At 38.5% G+C, this 18,755-nt stretch overlaps 4 protein-coding genes across 4 annotated transcripts; 2 read left to right on the plus strand and 2 right to left on the minus strand.

Moving 5' to 3' along the window:
• Positions 1–1,164: 1,164 nt before the first annotated feature.
• On the plus strand, positions 1,165–4,144 carry LOC102608549 (amino acid permease 4-like). The gene is made up of 7 exons (XM_006486692.4): positions 1,165–1,597; positions 1,713–1,848; positions 2,226–2,459; positions 2,548–2,641; positions 2,727–2,941; positions 3,032–3,189; positions 3,283–4,144. The coding sequence occupies exons 1-7, from the start codon at positions 1,550–1,552 to the stop codon at positions 3,934–3,936; spliced, it is 1,539 nt and encodes a 512-aa protein (XP_006486755.2). The 5' UTR covers positions 1,165–1,549; the 3' UTR covers positions 3,937–4,144.
• On the minus strand, positions 4,109–7,088 carry LOC102608259 (protein EARLY-RESPONSIVE TO DEHYDRATION 7, chloroplastic-like). The gene is made up of 4 exons (XM_006486691.4): positions 6,039–7,088; positions 5,380–5,546; positions 4,977–5,061; positions 4,109–4,551 (listed from the first exon to the last, which is right to left on the minus strand). Exons 1-4 carry the CDS (start codon positions 6,911–6,913, stop codon positions 4,356–4,358), a joined length of 1,323 nt encoding a protein of 440 aa, XP_006486754.1. The 5' UTR covers positions 6,914–7,088; the 3' UTR covers positions 4,109–4,355.
• A 1,912-nt stretch (positions 7,089–9,000) lies between these two features.
• On the plus strand, positions 9,001–11,416 carry LOC102608839 (pentatricopeptide repeat-containing protein DOT4, chloroplastic-like). The gene has a single exon (XM_006486693.4). The coding sequence runs from the start codon at positions 9,076–9,078 to the stop codon at positions 11,038–11,040; it is 1,965 nt and encodes a 654-aa protein (XP_006486756.2). The 5' UTR covers positions 9,001–9,075; the 3' UTR covers positions 11,041–11,416.
• A 4,197-nt stretch (positions 11,417–15,613) lies between these two features.
• Positions 15,614–18,407, minus strand: LOC102609127 (subtilisin-like protease SBT1.6). Its single transcript, XM_006486694.3, has one exon. The coding sequence runs from the start codon at positions 18,313–18,315 to the stop codon at positions 15,976–15,978; it is 2,340 nt and encodes a 779-aa protein (XP_006486757.2). The 5' UTR covers positions 18,316–18,407; the 3' UTR covers positions 15,614–15,975.
• Between the last annotated feature and the right edge of the window lie 348 nt (positions 18,408–18,755).

Below are 18,755 nucleotides of genomic sequence, written 5' to 3' on the forward strand. Positions count from 1 at the left end.
AAATTATAAAAATTTTATGGTTATTTTCGTAAATTTCCCAACTTTTGCTCGAATGCTTCAGCACTATTGCATCCTATCAAAGCAACAAATTAAAGGACACTAGAACAAAAAGAATTAAAAAAAAAAACCAATAAATTGTTGGCTCCACTGATAATGGAGTCTCCTTAAGTGACTTTATTGAGTTTATTCTCCAGTTCGAATAGTAGGAAAGTCGTATTTGTTCGGAGAACTTGTGCCTCCCGGTTCGAGCGAGGACTTATAATTTGAGTTGTGGTACAAACTTAAAAATGTCTTCTACAGTTGGGACCCTCCCTAAAATACCTCGTAGTTAAGACAAAAATAAAAAAAATAAAAAAAAAATCAACAAAATTATCAAGTACATGGATTGTGCATTGTGGGCTGTGTTGCAATGAGATAATGCCACATCTTCGGGTTCTGCTGATTGTGGTGATAAGAGTCATCATCAACTATTTCATGAGGAAGCTCGGCCCCACTTTCCACTCGAGGCGTGATTTGTATGTAATTAAAAAATGTTGATTATTTTTTAATTACCTGCGGAAAAGGATTAGAGAAAAAGAGAATGATAGTAGGACACTTGGTAATCAAAACACGTTGTGTTGTAGCAAACGAAAACGAACCTTAACCACACCCCACTAGGGGATGGAAACAAATTGAGTAAATTTGGGTAGCCAGCAAAATAAATAAGATTATCATATAACTAAATAAGATTATCACATAACTTTCTTCAAGATATTTTTTTGGGATTAGATTTGTGTTCACTTAGGAAGTTCATATTATACATACTAGCTTGAAACATGCAAATTAGTGCATTCAATCAGTCGCGGAGCAAGAATTTTAGATCAAACCATAACGAAAATAGCAAAAGCAAAGAGGTCATAACATAAAATTTATAAATTTGAGATAAATTTTGTATCAGAAATTGATTAAATTTTAATTGAATCTCTAATAGTTTTTTAAAGAAAAATTAACCGAAAACACCTACCCATATTACCTATTGTCAAATAAAATATGAAGACATCTATATTTTAAAATCATTCAGACATCCGCACCGGAGACTAACTAATTAAATAAGTAACTCGAAAATGTAAGATCTAATACTCAAATTACAACACTCTCATTTTGGAACTCAAAGTTTGCCAGGATCATGCAAGCAGCTACATCTGTATTATGGAATCACTCCATTAATTGATAGCATTAGTGCCATTGATCCAAATATCTAATCATCTCCTTCAAATTGTCGACCACAGTAACAGATCCATCACATTTTTTTGCTAGAGTGTAAAGTTGGGTTGTTGTTGCCACTTCGATACATGAGATATTTTTTGGGCATGGTCACAAAGAGGAGCGTGATACATGCTCTCATCAACTCAACACAAGCTAGCACAGTTCGCTTGGAGCAAATTATCTTCTTCTATAAATTCTCTACTTAATTCCCATGAAATGCCCACATCCATCTCCTCATCCATTGTTCTGATTACTAGCTCCATCTAATCCTTCTCATAACATTTTTCAAAATTATTTCAGAGCCATGTTGCCAAGAAGCCGAACTATGCCAAGCAGAATCCATCACGGGGCTGTAATCACAACACCTTATTTAATTTCTTCCTCAATATATATTCTTGAAATACTTTCTTTAATTAATTTTCTGCTGCTGCTTATGTATTGTAAACTTAATCAATGTTTGTTTATAGGTTGAAGAAAGACATGACGTAAGGCACTACTTGCAAGTTGAAGTTCAGCCTAAAGCTCATATTGAGACTGAAGCCACTAATCCTCAAGCCAACTATTCGAACTGCTTTGATGATGATGGCCGCTTGAAGAGAACTGGTAAGTTTAATAACTTGCCTATTTTTCAAATCAAAGAGAAGAACTTTTTTTTTGGCTTCTGGGATAGTTATTTTTTCATCAAGAAGTACTTAAAGACAAAGTAAAACTAAGAATTTTTAATTATATAATACAAAAAGAGGAAAATATTTCTTAAGAAATCCCTTTTGCCGGGGTCTAATAATGTCTTCATTTTGTACTAATACCCCCATTATCACTTAGAAAATAGTAATAAGCTCATCATTTGCTTGGTGAAAGAGATTAAGCTTTTACTTGTGAAGTAATCTTCATATAAATATATAATAATCACACCCTCTCTTTTAATTGTTGTTGGAAAAAATAATTTTTTGAGTTCATTGTGCTAACTGAAGTCGTTGCAGGGAATTTCTGGACTACATCATCGCATATTATTACTGCAGTTATAGGATCAGGAGTATTGTCATTAGCATGGGCAATAGCGCAGCTTGGTTGGGTTGCAGGACCAACTGTACTGATCCTCTTTGCCTTAGTCAATCTTTACACTGCCAATCTCCTCTCTCAGTGCTACCGGTCCGGTGATCCTGTTACCGGACAGAGAAATTACACCTACATGGATGCTGTCAAGGCTAACTTAGGTAACAAGAATGCTGTTGTCATTTTCATGTACAAGACTTTTTATCTTTGATGGGATGATGCTAACATTGATTTTGATTTTGATTTCAGGTGGAAAGAAGGTCATATTCTGTGGATTGATCCAGTACTTGAATTTGTTTGGTGTTGCTATTGGTTACACAATTGCAGCATCGGTTAGCATGATGTGAGTTTTCTCGACGAATTTTAGCTCATTTTTTTAAAGTTTTAACTTGCATATGCTTCATGTGCCATTGATTATGTTATTTTAGGGCAATAAAGAGATCAAACTGTTTCCAGAAAAGCGGGGGGAAAGATCCGTGCCACATGTCGAGTAATGGGTATATGATAACATTTGGAATCATAGAGGTGTTATTTTCTCAGATCCCAGACTTTGATCAAGTGTGGTGGCTCTCCATAGTTGCAGCTATTATGTCATTCACATACTCTACTGCTGGTCTTGGACTTGGAATTGGAAAAGTTGCAGGTACAAATATGCTTATAAAGCCATCCTCTCCTTCAATTATGAGACGAAGAAGGATGCCGGCAATGGTATAAAAAGCTTGCATTTTTTCAGGAAACAGGAGCTTCAAGGGAAGCCTAACGGGCATCAGCATAGGAACACTAACAAGTGCTGGAACAGTTACTGGAACACAGAAGCTGTGGAGAAGTCTACAAGCTCTTGGAGCAATTGCCTTTGCATACTCTTTCTCCATCATCCTTCTCGAAATCCAGGTACAAGCTTTGACAGCATGCTTAGCATATTTATTGCCTAAATACATGATGACATGTATTCGTATATAAAAGAACACTTTATCTATTCTACAGGATACAATAAGATCCCCTCCTGCTGAGTACAAGACCATGAAGAAAGCAACTTTGTTCAGCATCATAGTAACGACTACATTCTACTTGCTCTGCGGATGCATGGGTTATGCAGCCTTCGGAGATCTTGCTCCTAACAATCTTTTGACTGGCTTTGGTTTCTACAATCCCTATTGGCTCATAGACATTGCAAATGCAGCAATTGTTGTTCATCTTGTTGGTGCTTATCAGGTCTTTTGCCAGCCATTGTTTGCTTTTGTGGAGAAATGGAGTGCAAAAAAATGGCCTAAGAGTGACCTTGTGACTGCAGAATATGAGATACCAATCCCTTTCTGGGGTGTGTACCAGTTGAACTTGTTTCGGCTGGTATGGAGGACTCTCTTTGTTGTGCTGACGACGTTGATATCCATGCTCCTGCCATTTTTCAACGATGTTGTGGGGATTTTAGGGGCCATGGGATTCTGGCCATTAACAGTCTATTTCCCGATTGAGATGTACAAAGCACAGAAGAAGATTGGAAGAGGAACAACTAGGTGGCTTGGGCTTCAGATTCTAAATGTGAGTTGTTTCTTCATCACTCTGGTTGCTGCAATTGGTTCTGTGGCCGGAGTTGTTCTTGATCTCAAGACTTACAAGCCATTCAAAACTAGCTACTGAGTTATGAACTTATACTAGAATTTGGCAGAAGAATATATTTAGCAACTATTTAGCAACTGCTGAGTGAGTATGAACCATTGACATTGAAGAATTTAACGGTTCATGTGAGGAATAAAATGTACCATTTGCTATCAAAAGTATATTCATCTTGGTGTCCAAATTTAGATTCATATCGGCAATGCAAAATTGACACAGTAGTTTCATTTCACCATCAATTGGGATTAATGTATGTATGTATGTATGCATGTATGTATGTATGTATGTATACACACACACATACACACACACACACACACACATATATATAGCCTGTTTTCATCTAAAAAGTAACAAACCTCAACCTTCAAGAAAATGGAAAAAGAAAAAAGCCATTTCTGCTATTACATAGAGGTGAACAATGCGGGACAAAAATATGTTTACTAAGATTTCTTGCTCTGTTTAGCCTTGAGCTCAGCAGCATTAGCTTTTACAGCAGCTTTAGCTAGAGACGTGGGCTTGAATGCACTCTTTGGATTGAAAGCCTGCCTTATCTTGAAAACAGCCCAAGCAGTCCCAAAGGCATGTCCAGCAGCATCTAGCCCTTCATTTGTTGCCTTTGCTGCTTGCTCCCCATACCTGCAATGTCAAAAATGTCAAAAATATGATCATTACTCTAATAGATCCAACAGTATCATGAAAGCTTTAATGAAAACGGGTACACTGAATGTAATTGTCAAAACTTTGGAGTCTAAAATGAACCCCTCTGATTTAATTGCAATGGTCTTGCCATTTAACCAGATCATAGGAACACAGAGTTCTGAATTTATTCCATAAAGATAAAAATATCAACTTTCTGTATGGCCCACAGCCAGACAAATCCCTTTAGTGGAACAACACTTGTCAGTATCCCAAATTAAAGAAATATGAATTGACACCATAGATGATTCCAACTTATCCAATATAACATGATCACAAGATCATGCTGATAGTAATATTTGCAATTATTGTGACGCTGATGATGCAATGATGCATTAAATACATATTTAAGTTGAGATAAATACCTATCCGAAACAAGTCCAGTTGTCACAACAGATGTGGTTGACATGACATTCCTTCCAGCAACTTCAACAGCATCACAGACCTTGTCTGCAAATGCACACAAAAAGAACACACGGGTGATCAATGATGTAATCAGAAGGCATAAAGCATGATACAACTCTACAAATACACGCAACCATTTTTAGCATTTCATAGTTATAGTACTATCTTAACCATCCACAGGTTATTTTTACGCAGACAAATATCGCAAGGCCATAGCAACATCTTGCGACATGGGATAAGGTATTTATACAAGGAGATCAGATAAGATCAGATTAATTTATAGAAGTAACATCTCCTTCAGAACTTCGGATTTGCATGTAATTCATATATGGGAGAGTAAACAAACTGAAAAGAACAACTTACTGAACCCATCCAAGGTAGCAAGGACAATTTCCCCAGGCAGTAGGCTGAAAAATTTCTTCCCAACTTTAGAATTCACGATCGGGCCTGTGAAGAATCCAGACACTTTAACAACCCCAGAAAGGATTCCAGTAGCCACTTTCTCAGACATCTTAGTCAACTTCTTAACCCTGAGTATAACAGACCATTAGATGTGTCAGCTCGATATAGAAAATACTAAAAAGCAGAAAACACAGAGTTGCAAACAATCCATTTCAAAATTTTGGTAGTTTCATTTATTCAAGTTTGTGCTTTAAGTGAAATAAAAGCAGAAACGGGGAATTTGAAAGAACAAAAATTTTGTAATTGAAAATTTTTCCAAAGTATCCGGACAAGGGGTCTGAATTTTAAGTATGAACCATAGTTCGAATACTTCGTGATCTATTTCATATATTCCGTGCTCCAGATACTCGAATGAATAAGGCATACAAATTAGATATCGAAATATTAGCTGCCAAAAGTCTAATGCATATCTACTCCAAAAATTATACAGCAGACACATAATTTAGGACAAATAAATTGGTAAATCTTCTATCCAGGAGACTAAATCTTAACTAATGATTCACCTATGCATAAAAACAGGGCCAAACCACGTAGAGCCATGTATATATATAAAATCTAACCTTTTGATCCGCTTGATTGTATCAGGACTAATCTCTGATTGCGAACCGGATCCCATCCTCTTCCTCAGAAATCCATTCCCCCACTTCAAGCCATCCACAGTCACGTCACCACACCACAAAATCCCCTTAATCAACTGCCCTGATCCCGCGGCAATCATCCTCGCCACAGAGCCGCTATAGTCCTCCACATTGGGCGCCAACGCAGTCCAATAAGCCCCCGAACTCTTCCCCATTAACTCCCTATTCTCCGCTGACTTCAGCTCCTCAGGCGACATCTCCTTGGCCACCATCTCCCAATTCCCCATATTCTTCACCTTTTGCACCGAAAAACAACTGTAAGTCTCCAACACTTTATCCAATTCCTTCAACAAATGCTTCTGTCCCTTTGTAGCAATCGTCAGCCCATAGTTCAACACCTCATGATGAACTTGATCAGTCTCGAGCGAACCATTTTCGGGAACCCTTAGAGTGAAGAAGTAATGAGAGTCGTCAAGCTTAACGGCCGGCTCATCTTTGGCCAAAGGCCATTGAATTTCATCACCAACACGTGCAAACACAGCAACAACATTGTCGCCTTGCGAGAGAGACACTATATAAAGCTCACCGGAAGCAAGCTCAACGCTTTGTTCTCTTTCGATTAAGTGGACAATAGCGCCTGGGATTTTGACAAGAACATGCTCGGACGGTGGGGCGTTGGCGGTGATGTGCGAAACGGCATCGTCTTCGGGGAAGAGATTTTCCGCCATGTCTTTCATGTCAACCGAAGGGTATAAAGAAGACGGTGATGAAGAAGCGGCAGTCGAAGCAGAAGCGGCTTCTGGGTTTGATAAATCGACTTCTGGGTAAAGTGCTTTTGAGGGGTTTGAAGAAGCCATGATTGAGTATTGACGCTGATGATGATCAGTTACTTTACTTGAGACTTTGGGGCTTACAAACGTTTTCGTAAAGCTTAGGATCGAAGGAAAATGAACGGGGAAGGAAAATGGGGACCGTGTATGATGACGTGGCGGAAGGAGAAGTATCCGCGTAATAGACGTGGGCTGTTGGTCGTCCTGCTGAAGTAACTGTTTTGTTTTCAACAACAAAGAAATATCTACCTCCCGCGCTTTATTCATATTCGTTTCGTAAAATCCTTTATTTAGGTTTTTTTAGTAATTTCCTTTATTTAAAATCTTTAGATTAACAAAGTTACTAGTTTACAAGAAACTGAAAGAGATTTAATTGAACAGAAACACGTGTCCTTATTCGTGATTAATCAGATTGAGATGAAACGTCATATTGGATCACTAATTGTGACAGGAGTAGCGCATCTCCTTTATTTCTTTCTTATAACAGTAAGTAGTTGAGGAGGCATACGCTTGTAATCACAAAGAATGGATTCCATAAATTTAGACCGGCTTGAAAGAAATTGAATTCTTAAATTATTACATCACAATTCTTTCTTCAAATATTATGTTTAGATTTTCCTCCGAATCATACACCCCAAAACTTTGAAAAGAATAAAGAGAAATCTATTCTAATAAATAATGGACAAAATGTTTTTGTCTCTAATAGGTATTAAGACGTGATTTAAAAAATGTGAGAATCATCCAATTAAATTAACATCTTAAAAATTATATTTAAAAAGAAATTACTTTACAACTGTTGTACATTATAAGTATTTTCATTTTCGTAAGATCTTTATTATTATTATTATTATTATTATTATTATTATTATTATTATTTGGATAAATTTACTAACATATACCTTTACTCTGACTCCGAGTAACATAAAATTTGATAAATGTGAAGAAAAATTGTGAGTTTGTGACCATTGAAAACTAGTTTGTCCAAATTCCAAATTTTCAATCAAGACTCAAAGTGATTTGTAGCTAGAGGTGGCAGAAAAGCCCGTCCGGACTGGATCTGGCCCGGACCCGGCGTGTGCGGTCCGGATTTTATGAATGCAAAAAACGGACCCGGGCATTGATTTTCAATGCCCGGTTGCTTCCGGGCACGGGTTCGATCACAGCACCAAGAACCCGGAACTCGGACCCGTGCCTAGTTTTTTATTAAGTAAAAAAAAAAGAAGAAAATATAAAACCGAAAATAAAATTTGCTTTGCCCTATTGCCCCCAAAACCGAACTCTAAATCACGATTGCAAGTGAACAACGCAGCACACAGGCACACACCCTAAAATCTCCGAATCGGCGGCACCTCTCTCCGTCTCTCCACCAGTAGCCACCACCCACTAGCCGCGAACCTCTTACCTTCCTTGGTCAACTCTATTTCTCCTCTCAAAGCACAGTCGTCCCGTCACATAGCTTTTCACTGTTTGATTATCTTCTCAGCGGCAGCCACCAAGCGACGGTGTCAGCCATCATAGCTGGTCTCACTCCATTGTTTTGTCACCTTATCAGCTGCAACTCCACCAACACAACCACGACCCATGATATATATGTATATCGACCGTAACAAGACGATAATGTGTTGAGTTGTTTACAGAGAATACTCAAATGGGTTTGCTTGGTTTCTCTTCTCCTCTTGTTTGTTGTCTTTTTCTGTTTGGTTTTGAATGCAGCTTCGCTTGTTAATGGAGGCAAAACTATCAGTTTTTTCAAGAAAGTTGAAAAGACCATGGACATGGCTGTATTTTTATTTCCAGTGCATTCAACTTTGAAAAATGCGGGTAGAGAAAACCCGTAAAAAAGCTCGTGTCCAGATAGTGCCGGGCATATACCCGGTCCGCATAGAAAAAATCCAGGCACGGTTCGGGTCCAGGTAGCTATGTCTGACATGCGGGTCGGTCCCGGGCAGCCTCAAACCCGGACCCGACCTGCACTTTTGTCATCCCTAGTTGTAGCCTAGCTTTGTCTAGCCCATCTTCAATACAAAGCCCAGCTTAAGGCCAGGAATAAGTCCTCTTGAGCCCAAGCCTTCAATAAATGGGCTGTCTCAGCCCATTATTTAAAATGTTAATAACCGGAAATAACCGTCTGACCCGCAATCGAAACACTTACAAAGTCTTCAACTTCTCATCAACACTCAAGGATTTATATGCTTCTAAACACGATCAAGAGAACTCCTTTTTTATGCTTCCAATTCAATAAGTGCTTTATTCCATACAAACCTCAAGCTTCTTGCATTGATCCGTACAATTCCAGCAAACTTTTGAGTAATCATTTCAAATCAGGAAAAATTAAAGAAGCAGAGAACCTGTTCGATGAAATTCCTGAGAAGAATGTAGTATCATGGTCCATTGTGATTCATGGATATTCTATAAATGGGTTTCACGAGAAATCCATGAAAGCTTTCTCCCATATGATGCTTTCGGGTTTTTTACCCAATTCTTTCACTATGGTTGGTGTTCTTGTTGCGGCAGCAGGCTTGCAAAACTTGGAACTTGCAAGATCTATTCATGGGCTGATGGTGAAATTTGGGTTGGAATCTGATGTAATAGTTGGTACTGCGATGCTTGATGCATATGCAAAATGTGGAAATATATTTTATTCCTGTAAGTTGTTTGAAGGACTAAAGAACCCATATTTGGTTTCTTGCAATGCAATTGTTGCTGGGTTTATAAATAATAAACTTTTTCAACAGGCAGTTCTCTTATTTAATTTCTTTCGTGGGTCTGGTTTGGTGCCTAATGCTGTGACAATGTTGACGGTTATTAGGGGTTGTGTTGCATTAGGGTCAAGGGCACTTTGTGAACTAATCCATGGTTTGACAATTAAGTTGGGCCTTATTTTGGATGTATCTGTTAATAACTCTGTACTTGACATGTATTCATGTCTGATGGATTTAGATGCTGCTATCCAAATATTTAGAGAGATGGAATGCAAAGATGTTATCAGTTGGACGAGGATGATGGGCTTGTTTGTCGATTTTGAATATGCCGGTGATGCTCTAAAGATTTTTAGGGAAATGAGAAAGAGTAGGATCATTTGTGATACGGTTGCTCTACTGAATTTAATCTCAGTTAATGCAATTTTGGGAGATCTGAAGAGAGGAAAACAACTCCATGCACAAGTTGTTTTGGGAGGCCTTCAATCAGAGCTACGCCTTTCAAACTCTATCATTGCAATGTATTCCAAGTGTGGTGATTTAGATTCTTCCAGATCTGTGTTTAATCAGATAACAGAGAAGAGTTTGGTTTCCTGGACAGCAATCATTTCAGGATATGTGCAGAATGGGTGTGCAAGAGAGGCTTTGAACCAATTCATTAAGATGAGACAAGAAAAAACCGATTCCGTTGATTCAATAACGTTAGTCAGTATTCTCACTGCTTCTGGTGAGCTAGCTGCTTTAGAGATCTGCCTGCAGCTCCATGGTATTGCTTTTGAAGCTGGTTTCCCACGGTATAGATCAGTTCAAAACTGTCTTATATCGTCATATTCAAAGTGTGGGAATGTCGACCTTGCCTACATTGTTTTCGAGGAGATGGGTTTTCTTCGAGATGTTGTATCATGGAATACTATTATATATGGTTATGGGGTTAATGGCCATGGGGAAACGGCTCTTGCTCTGTACCATAAGATGACGGAGACTGGGGAAGTCCCTGATAGTTCAACCTACCTGAGCATTTTGAATGCTTGTGGTCATGCAGGGTTAACAAATGATGGATTAGTTATTTTCAATCAAATGATAGAAGAAAACAAAGTGAAGCCAAGCCAAGAGCATTATGGGTGTGTGGTTGATTTGCTTGCTCGAGCGGGCTGCTTATCAGATGCAAGTGGGCTTGCTGGCAAACTTTTAGAAGGGATGGGCCCAAATATTTGGAGGGCTTTGCTTAGTGGATGTGTGCTCCATGGTAACGTGGAGCTAGCAGAACTAGCAGCGAAAAAGGTATCTAAGCTTGACCCTGGAGAATCTGGTCAAGTTGTGCTCCTTTCAAATGTTTATGCATCAGTTGGGAGGTTTCAGGATGCTGAAGCATTGAGATCGGGCTCACAGAAGAAAGGGATAATTAAGATTCCAGGGATTAGCTTTCTCAATAGCACATCACATGACTTCGGTTGATTATTCTATCCTTTTAGATTAGAGGAGAGTTTCTTTCTTCTTATGGACATTCACTATGTCTCAAGACTTGATGAAGTTTCTGTTGACATAAGCGCCACCAGAATATCCCCGTACTACTGGCAACTTGATTAACCAGATGATGGCTGAATCTGGGTTTATTATTCATTATAGTTAAAACGTATCAAGGAGAGAAGCTTTGTATAGAATTCCAGAATTACGAATTTGAAGATGATTCCATTTGTTCTTCTTTAATGGATCTGATATGGCTGAAATTAATTATCAGCATTTGTAATCATAGCGATGCTAACTTTAACGTACCCTGCTTCATCATGAATGTATTCTAAAATCGTTAAAAGCAATAATTTCCTTTCCTTTACTTTTGCTTCTTTTTTTATTTTATTAGAAGAATCTTGTTGACTTTATATTCCACCGGTTTGGTATGACAAGATGCTAGCATAATTAGCTGATGTGAAAATTCATTATTAAACTAAAGACTTTGGTTCAATCACCTATTTGATATTTACTACCGATTACATATGCTCATGAAAGTTCCTGTGATTACAAATCCCGGTTTAGTTGATTGAATTACGGAGAATCTGAGGATCATAAAATTACTTCGGTGCTATTAAATTTAATTTCTCTGCTAGGAAAACTGTATAGCTGTATCTGTTGAGTGCTGCTGAGGACTACTAGTTCATGCCTAAATGATTTATGGGCAAGTCAGGGACATGATGCCCATTCTTTCACAAGATGTGGATAGATATAACTCAGAAGTAGTATCTAGAATCCTGGAAAACTAATTAGTTTCTGTTGCTAGTATACCAATAATGGCATGGATAAGCTGCTGTAGATAATGCGCATCTCATCACGGGAAAACTATGAAATACAATAATCCTAAGTCAACCCAGCACAGCTTATCTTTTAACAGATCCACTAACTGCTTAATTTGGTGTTCTCACGGTTTTCCGATGAATTAAGAAATTGATCTTGTCCATGAGATGCAAGGCACGGCGCCAACCGGCAGCAGCCCAAGTACTAGGACTAAGTTCGGCCTGAAATGGCTTATTAGCAAGTGAGGTGCAGAAAAACAATAGCGGTCCACAAAGATAAAATGCAAGAACTATAGCCCAAGAAAGAAAGCTAATACATGACGGAAATGAAATACTAACTAGGCAACCCAAGAAGGGGGTGAATTGAGATTTTAAAATTTAAGATAAACAAACTATACAACAATTTAATCTAATGCCTTAATGGAATAAAAAATAATAAATTTAACAAAGCACAATAATAAGAGAGTAAGGGAAGAGAAAACAAACACGATTTTTACGTGGTTCGGTAATCTTCGCTTACGTCTACGCCTCCAAGCTCACCTAACTTGATGATTTCACTATCCAAGCCTCCCAAGGCTTCAAGTTCTTTATAATTGACTTTCAAGGTGTCAATGAGCATTTACAATCAAGAGATTATTTCTCCAATCTCTTCACTCCAAGTGTTTCTCACACTTGTACACTCACAATTTGATGAGAAATAAAAATTACAACAAACAACTCTCTTTTAGAGTGGATATACAAATGATAGCTCAATGAAGATTTAATCTATGATGATTTACGAAATTAAAGCTCAATATATGTTGTGTGCACTTGTTTATACTTGCAAAGATTACTAAAAATGAAATGAATTTGAGTTTACATAATTTGAGCTCGAAAACTAGCCGTTATAGACTTTTTAGTGATAATTGCCTTGTCGCTTTGTGAATCCAGTTAGACGCTTTTATGTTACTGTTACAACAAATATTTGAATTTTGGAACATCCGGCATGCCGCTTTCATTCCAGTAAGCTACTACCCATAATTTGGCTTGCCGCTTTGTAAAATACGATTAGCCGCTCTGCTACAATAACAGATACAGTGAATTAGTTTTTTAAATTATAATTTTACCCTAAACTTTATAGAATTATGATATAGCCCAAAATATCATAAAACTTTATACAAATGTCAAATTTAAGAACTTCTAAATAATACTTATTATTCCCAAAACTTTTTAAAATTATGATATCCCCAAAACGCTATGAAAATTTTCACATAAGTCATTTTCTAGAATTCCAAGCAATACTTGTTGGTTTCAAAATTTTTAAAACTCTTTCAATTAGACCATAAACTTGAAAAACAACTAATTTTATAAAATTATTTTTCTATTAAATATAAAACATTTATAATGTGAAAATAATAATTTATTTAAAATGTATAAAAAATAATTTGAACTTTTAAAAACTAAATCATTTTAAATTTGATTTATTATCATCAAAATCAATATTATGGATACATAAATGTTAACAGAAAAATCTTTATACTTTCTTAGTTCATGCATGAGGATAACTCCTAGCTTTAAAGATGTGGGCACGCATTCATTTTGGCATACTTTGGTTCAATGTGCCTGAATAACATTTTGGAATAAAAAATGTCCACTTCTCATCAAATTCTAGCCATCCAAGCATGTCTCGTTCAACCCATTTGCATCAAGCATCATTTACTCACACCACATAACCTGGACTTTTCTAGCATTTTACATGGCCTAACTATTTATGTATATATATACTCTTTCAGTCCTTTATTTTTGTCGATAAGGCTCTAAACGATGAGGGTATCGGATACTCTAGCATCAAATTGGAACTCTGTCTGGGCTGCTAGTATCTTGTTCCTCAAGTGCTTCCAGTTACAACTTTCTATAATGTCTCTTTCTATACTTTCTGCAGTTTTTGCTTTCATTATCATATCTGTTGCTCTTCTCATCGATACAGTGGTCGTACTATTCTGCGATTCGAGTTCAGTATCCCTGAAGACATGTAAAGGAGGCATATGCTGGCACAGGCCTTGTAGATTCTTGTATTGTTTCTGGTGAAAATATGATGTGGTCACCCTCTCAATTATCTGTGGTAAACTGAATGAATTTCATTGTCTTATAAATGAAACATCTATATCTATATGACTATATATGATATAGCTTCACAAATTGATGCCTCAGTATCAGCTAAATACCACCCCCAGATAAGCACTTATTTGTAGTGATTTATCTTTTAAAATAAAAATCCAAACTAAAAACTGTTTATGAAAGCACTTGTTGTCTCCACTAAAAGCCAAGAATTTGATTCGCATTTAGTTAGGTTAGATCACGCCCAGAGCAAGACACCAATTCAATTATGTGGTTTCAACTTGCACTTAAGCTCGTTAGTCAAATAAGTTGAAAAGATTGGTGTATGCTTGTAGATTATTTATTTGCACTAGGAAGCTTTAGGTTGCATATAATAAATAGAAATAATAACATTCATTAAGCCTGATTAATTGCTGCTCAAGTTTTTTGTTTAAAAAGGGGATGATCCATTTTTCGATAAAGTTTTGCAAGATTCAATAAGATTGATTTAATATCAAACAAATATTTAAACCGACACAAAGCTTTAAGTAACTTGGAAGCAAATGGTCCTCCCTAAAGTGCTTTCTTTCTTTCTTTCTTTCTTTCTTTAATTTATATAATTTTTTTTCAGCGTACATGGCTGTCCCAGTAGCGCTAGCGCCTAAGAAATATCGAATGGTGGGTGCAAATTAACGCGGGAATGACCTACCAAATTTGTATCTTATGACTTATATAGTTTCGAAGGAAGCTGCAGTAATATAAAGCCATTTCATGTTAGAAGTATACAAATTAATTATACCGGGGGTGTCCTTGTGGTCTTGTCTCTCTCTCTCTCTCTCTCTCTCTTTATTTTTATCTGATGTGGTACGGGAAGTGGATTAAAGCATGGATTATTTCGTTCGTTGGAGGGGCCTGAATATCAATCATTCAAGATCCCTTATGCCCGCGAAACCCTCTGAACAAACAAAAGAAAAAAGAAAAAGGGAAAGGAGAAATTGAATTACATTATGAAATTCTTCCGTTTGAAAAGAGAAAAGGATTAGCTGTTTTCTCTCTTCTTTTTCTGGTTGAAAACATAAATTTTTTTTTATCTCTTGATATTATTAATAATATGTAATTATATTATAAAATGACAATTCATTGTTGATTGAGATTATTGACAATTATATGTGATTATAATATGAATTTTTCTTTTTTCTTTTTTTAATACAAAACTTCCCACATGAAACAATCAAGGAAGGGATGATATTCTAGGAGAGAATGGATAGAACTCGGTATTAAAATAATCAAATCTTAAAAATGCGTGTGCACTTTGAACAAGACTAAACCAATAGCAAACGGCTAGTGAATCTTCTATATATTTTATGAACAAAATAAGAGGTCATAAAACACAAAGGGCAACGTGCGTGCGTGCGTTTAGTAACTTGCATCGCATTAAAATATTGTTTTTTTTATTTTTACCAGTTTCTCTCCCTGCCCAGTCTCTAAATTTGTGGATCAGTGGATGGTGACCATAATGGAGGAATTAAAACCATTGGAGATAAAAAGCACAAGAAGCATTTCAAAGTACTTTTGGTACTTCTAAAACATTTCTAAATAACCAAGAATATAGTCGTAGCAACTAGCAAATGCCAAGGGACAACACTGGCTAGAAAAGCAACAGAAGATCAATGAAGAAGCCTTGCTAAATTCAACAACTAATCACTGTTACAGTGCTTGATGGGAGAACCCTGCTCTAGCAATTAGCAGTAGCTGCTGGTACAAAAAGCAAGTAAATATGTAATTATATGAACTCAAAACAGCAATCATTTCTTATAATTGAGTTTTTAAAAGCCTATACTTTATGTAAAGTTGAGTATATAAACTTAGTTCAGTTTATACATACAACATACATCCACTTAACTTGAAAGAGACAAGTACTCCCAACCTCTCTACTTCTATCTTGCCGAAAGTGAAAAAAAACACAGTGCGCACACATTACAAAAGCCATAAAAGCAAGTAGCTTCTCCTACAAGTTACCTCATCCAGGTTACAGAGGGTCCAATTGGGTAACCACAAGTGGGCTTCGAACCTCGTGCTTCCCGTCAGACCACGATATTGACCCGAACGCAGCACCAGAGTCATTCAACACCAAGTTCTTGCTATCAGCAGTTACCGTCACCACAAAGCTGCTCTTCTTAACACCCTCTGTGAAGACCAATCTTGATGGTTTCACAGTCACTGTCACTCCTTTCTCCGGAGACACAACTTTCACTGTATACACAGCATTTGGCTGACCAACATTGGTCACGGTTCTGATAAAACTCTTGCTTGAAACTCCCCTGGATTGTGTCGAGAACAATGCGGCAATCGAAGGGTAGTTCAAATTCTCGGGCCTTGGCCTTTTAGCCGGACATCTCGCTGGTATTCGTGTGATCACCTGAATTAACTTTGGTCCATAACCATTAGCACATAAAAAGTTAACATAATCATCATTGGTAATATCATAAACCAACCCTGGATCCATTGCTCTATCAAGATTTACATGGCCGGCACCAAAATCATACGGGGTTGATGCATTTCCAGTAGCCTCATCAGTCATGGGCTGGTTGCTATTATCAACTATACTAGCAGTAGTCATCATAGCAGACCTTATAGCAGCCGGACTCCAATCCGGGTGAGCTGACTTAAGCAAAGCCGCTGCACCACTCACATGTGGGCATGCCATTGATGTACCAGACAAGATATTAAACTCAGTTTTCCTCAAATCTGAATCCAACCCCGTCGGCCCAACAGCCTCCGTCCAAGCAGCAAGAATGTTAACACCGGGAGCAATCAAATCCGGTTTAAGAATCTCCGGATTCAACCCATTTGGCCCCCTGGCTGAAAACGAAGCCACCACAGGTGCCGGCTTGATTCCGAGAATAGTCCCCTTGAAATCAATCGTAGCCGTCGGATTAGCTGTTGAAGAAATGTAAGCTTTAACTGCATCACCTTCATCAGAACCAAGGGCACAAGCTGGTAAAAGATGAGCATCACCAACTAAGCCTTCGCCGTTGGATATTCCATTGGCTAATATCATGCCCACGCCTCCAGCTTTCTTTACAACTAAACCTTTAGCCACTCTCGGGCTACTTCCTCTATCGCAAATTACAATTTTGCCCCTCACCAGATTAGGATCCAAGGAATTTTCCATACATAAAGAAGCTGATAAAACCCCTGATTTTCCCGGGTAAATTAAAGGATACATTTTCTCACTCAACGGCGCACCCGCATATAGAGACACGCCGGAGAGTCTCCTTCCGTCACCGAGTCTCACCTCCGCGGGGAAGTTTCTGTCTATGGTTCCGGCACCAACGGTGACAATCCAGGGAGCGAGATTAGTCACTGACATCCCGTTCGGGCCGTCGTTTCCAGCCGATGACGACACAAACACACCTCTCGAAGCGGCGCCATATGATCCGATTGCGATCGGGTCGAGATAATACGGCGAAGAAATTCCATCACCGCCGCCAATTGAGATGGAAATGACGTCGACTCCGTCGTTAACGGCAGCGTCGAAGGCAGCGAGAATGTCGGAGTCGAAGCAGCCGGCGTTCTTCCAGCATACCTTGTAAACCGCCAGCCTCGCCTTCGGCGCTACTCCCTTAGCGACCCCGGCGGCGTAACCTTCCATGCTCGCGCGGAACGCGTGCCGTCCTGCGGCGGTCGACGCCGTGTGGGTCCCATGACCATCGGCGTCCCGCGGCGACATGAACTCTACAGTCTCATTAATTCCACCGCCAATCGGACCAGCCGACCCCCCCGCCGCCTCGTGGCCTTTCGAAAAGAACCTTGCTCCAATAATTTTCTTATTACAATTCTTAGCAGTGAATTTGACTCCAACTTGGCATACCCCTTTCCATTTCGAAGGAATTGACCCGATATTCAAGTCGGAAAAGCTTCGTCGTTCTGGCCAGATACCGGTGTCGAACACGCCAATGATGACGTCGGATCCGTAGTCGGATTCCGACCAGAGGCCTTGCTGGTTGCGGAGGCCGAGGAACTGAGGTGAGCGGGTGGTGTGGAGTTGACGGCGTTGGTCCTCGATGACGGCGAGGACGGAGGGGTGACGGCTGAGGGAGGCGGCTTGGTCGGGGGATAGAGTAGCGGAGAAGCCGTGGAAAACGGTGTCGTATGTGTGGAGGATTTGGACGGGAGAAGCGAACTCAGAACTATACCAGTGATAGTGCGTCGGGAAAATGGACGGCTTGGATTGAGAGTCGATGCGGAAGATGAAAGTTTTGACGGTTTGATCGGTTGAGAGAGTTCGAGTTTGGAGGAACGAACCGGAGAGGAGTAAGAAAAAGAGGAACTGTAGGGGGAGCGAACTGTAGGGAATCGCAGCCATGGGAGAGAGAATGATGGTAAAGAGTGAAGTGAGGGAGTGTGTGTTGGTTACCCACGGAGACGGAGGGATATAATACGGATACTGTCCTTCTGTTTTTGTTAATCGCGTTTAATTAATTCATTAATTCAATAAATTCCCTAATTTATCATATGGGGTAATTTAACCCCGTATCCTTTACTTTTAATGTTTTTCCAAATAAGGCCATAGTTGTTTTCGTTTGAACCAAATAGGTTGTTGACTCCTACAGGAATAATTAAAGTACTGTTAATTTATTTTTTGTTCAAAAATAGTAAGAGAGGACATGAATAAAAAAAGAGAGAGACAAAATAAATGATTAATTTTATTTTTATTGTTTAATCAGACATAAAATTTATGTTTCTCTTTTTATTTATTTCCATTTCATTCTCTTTTCTTTTTTTCCTCTCCTTTCTTTATTTTTT

The sequence above is a fragment of the Citrus sinensis genome, chromosome 8 (genome assembly GCF_022201045.2).
Source record: "Citrus sinensis cultivar Valencia sweet orange chromosome 8, DVS_A1.0, whole genome shotgun sequence".
NCBI lineage: Eukaryota > Viridiplantae > Streptophyta > Magnoliopsida > Sapindales > Rutaceae > Citrus > Citrus sinensis.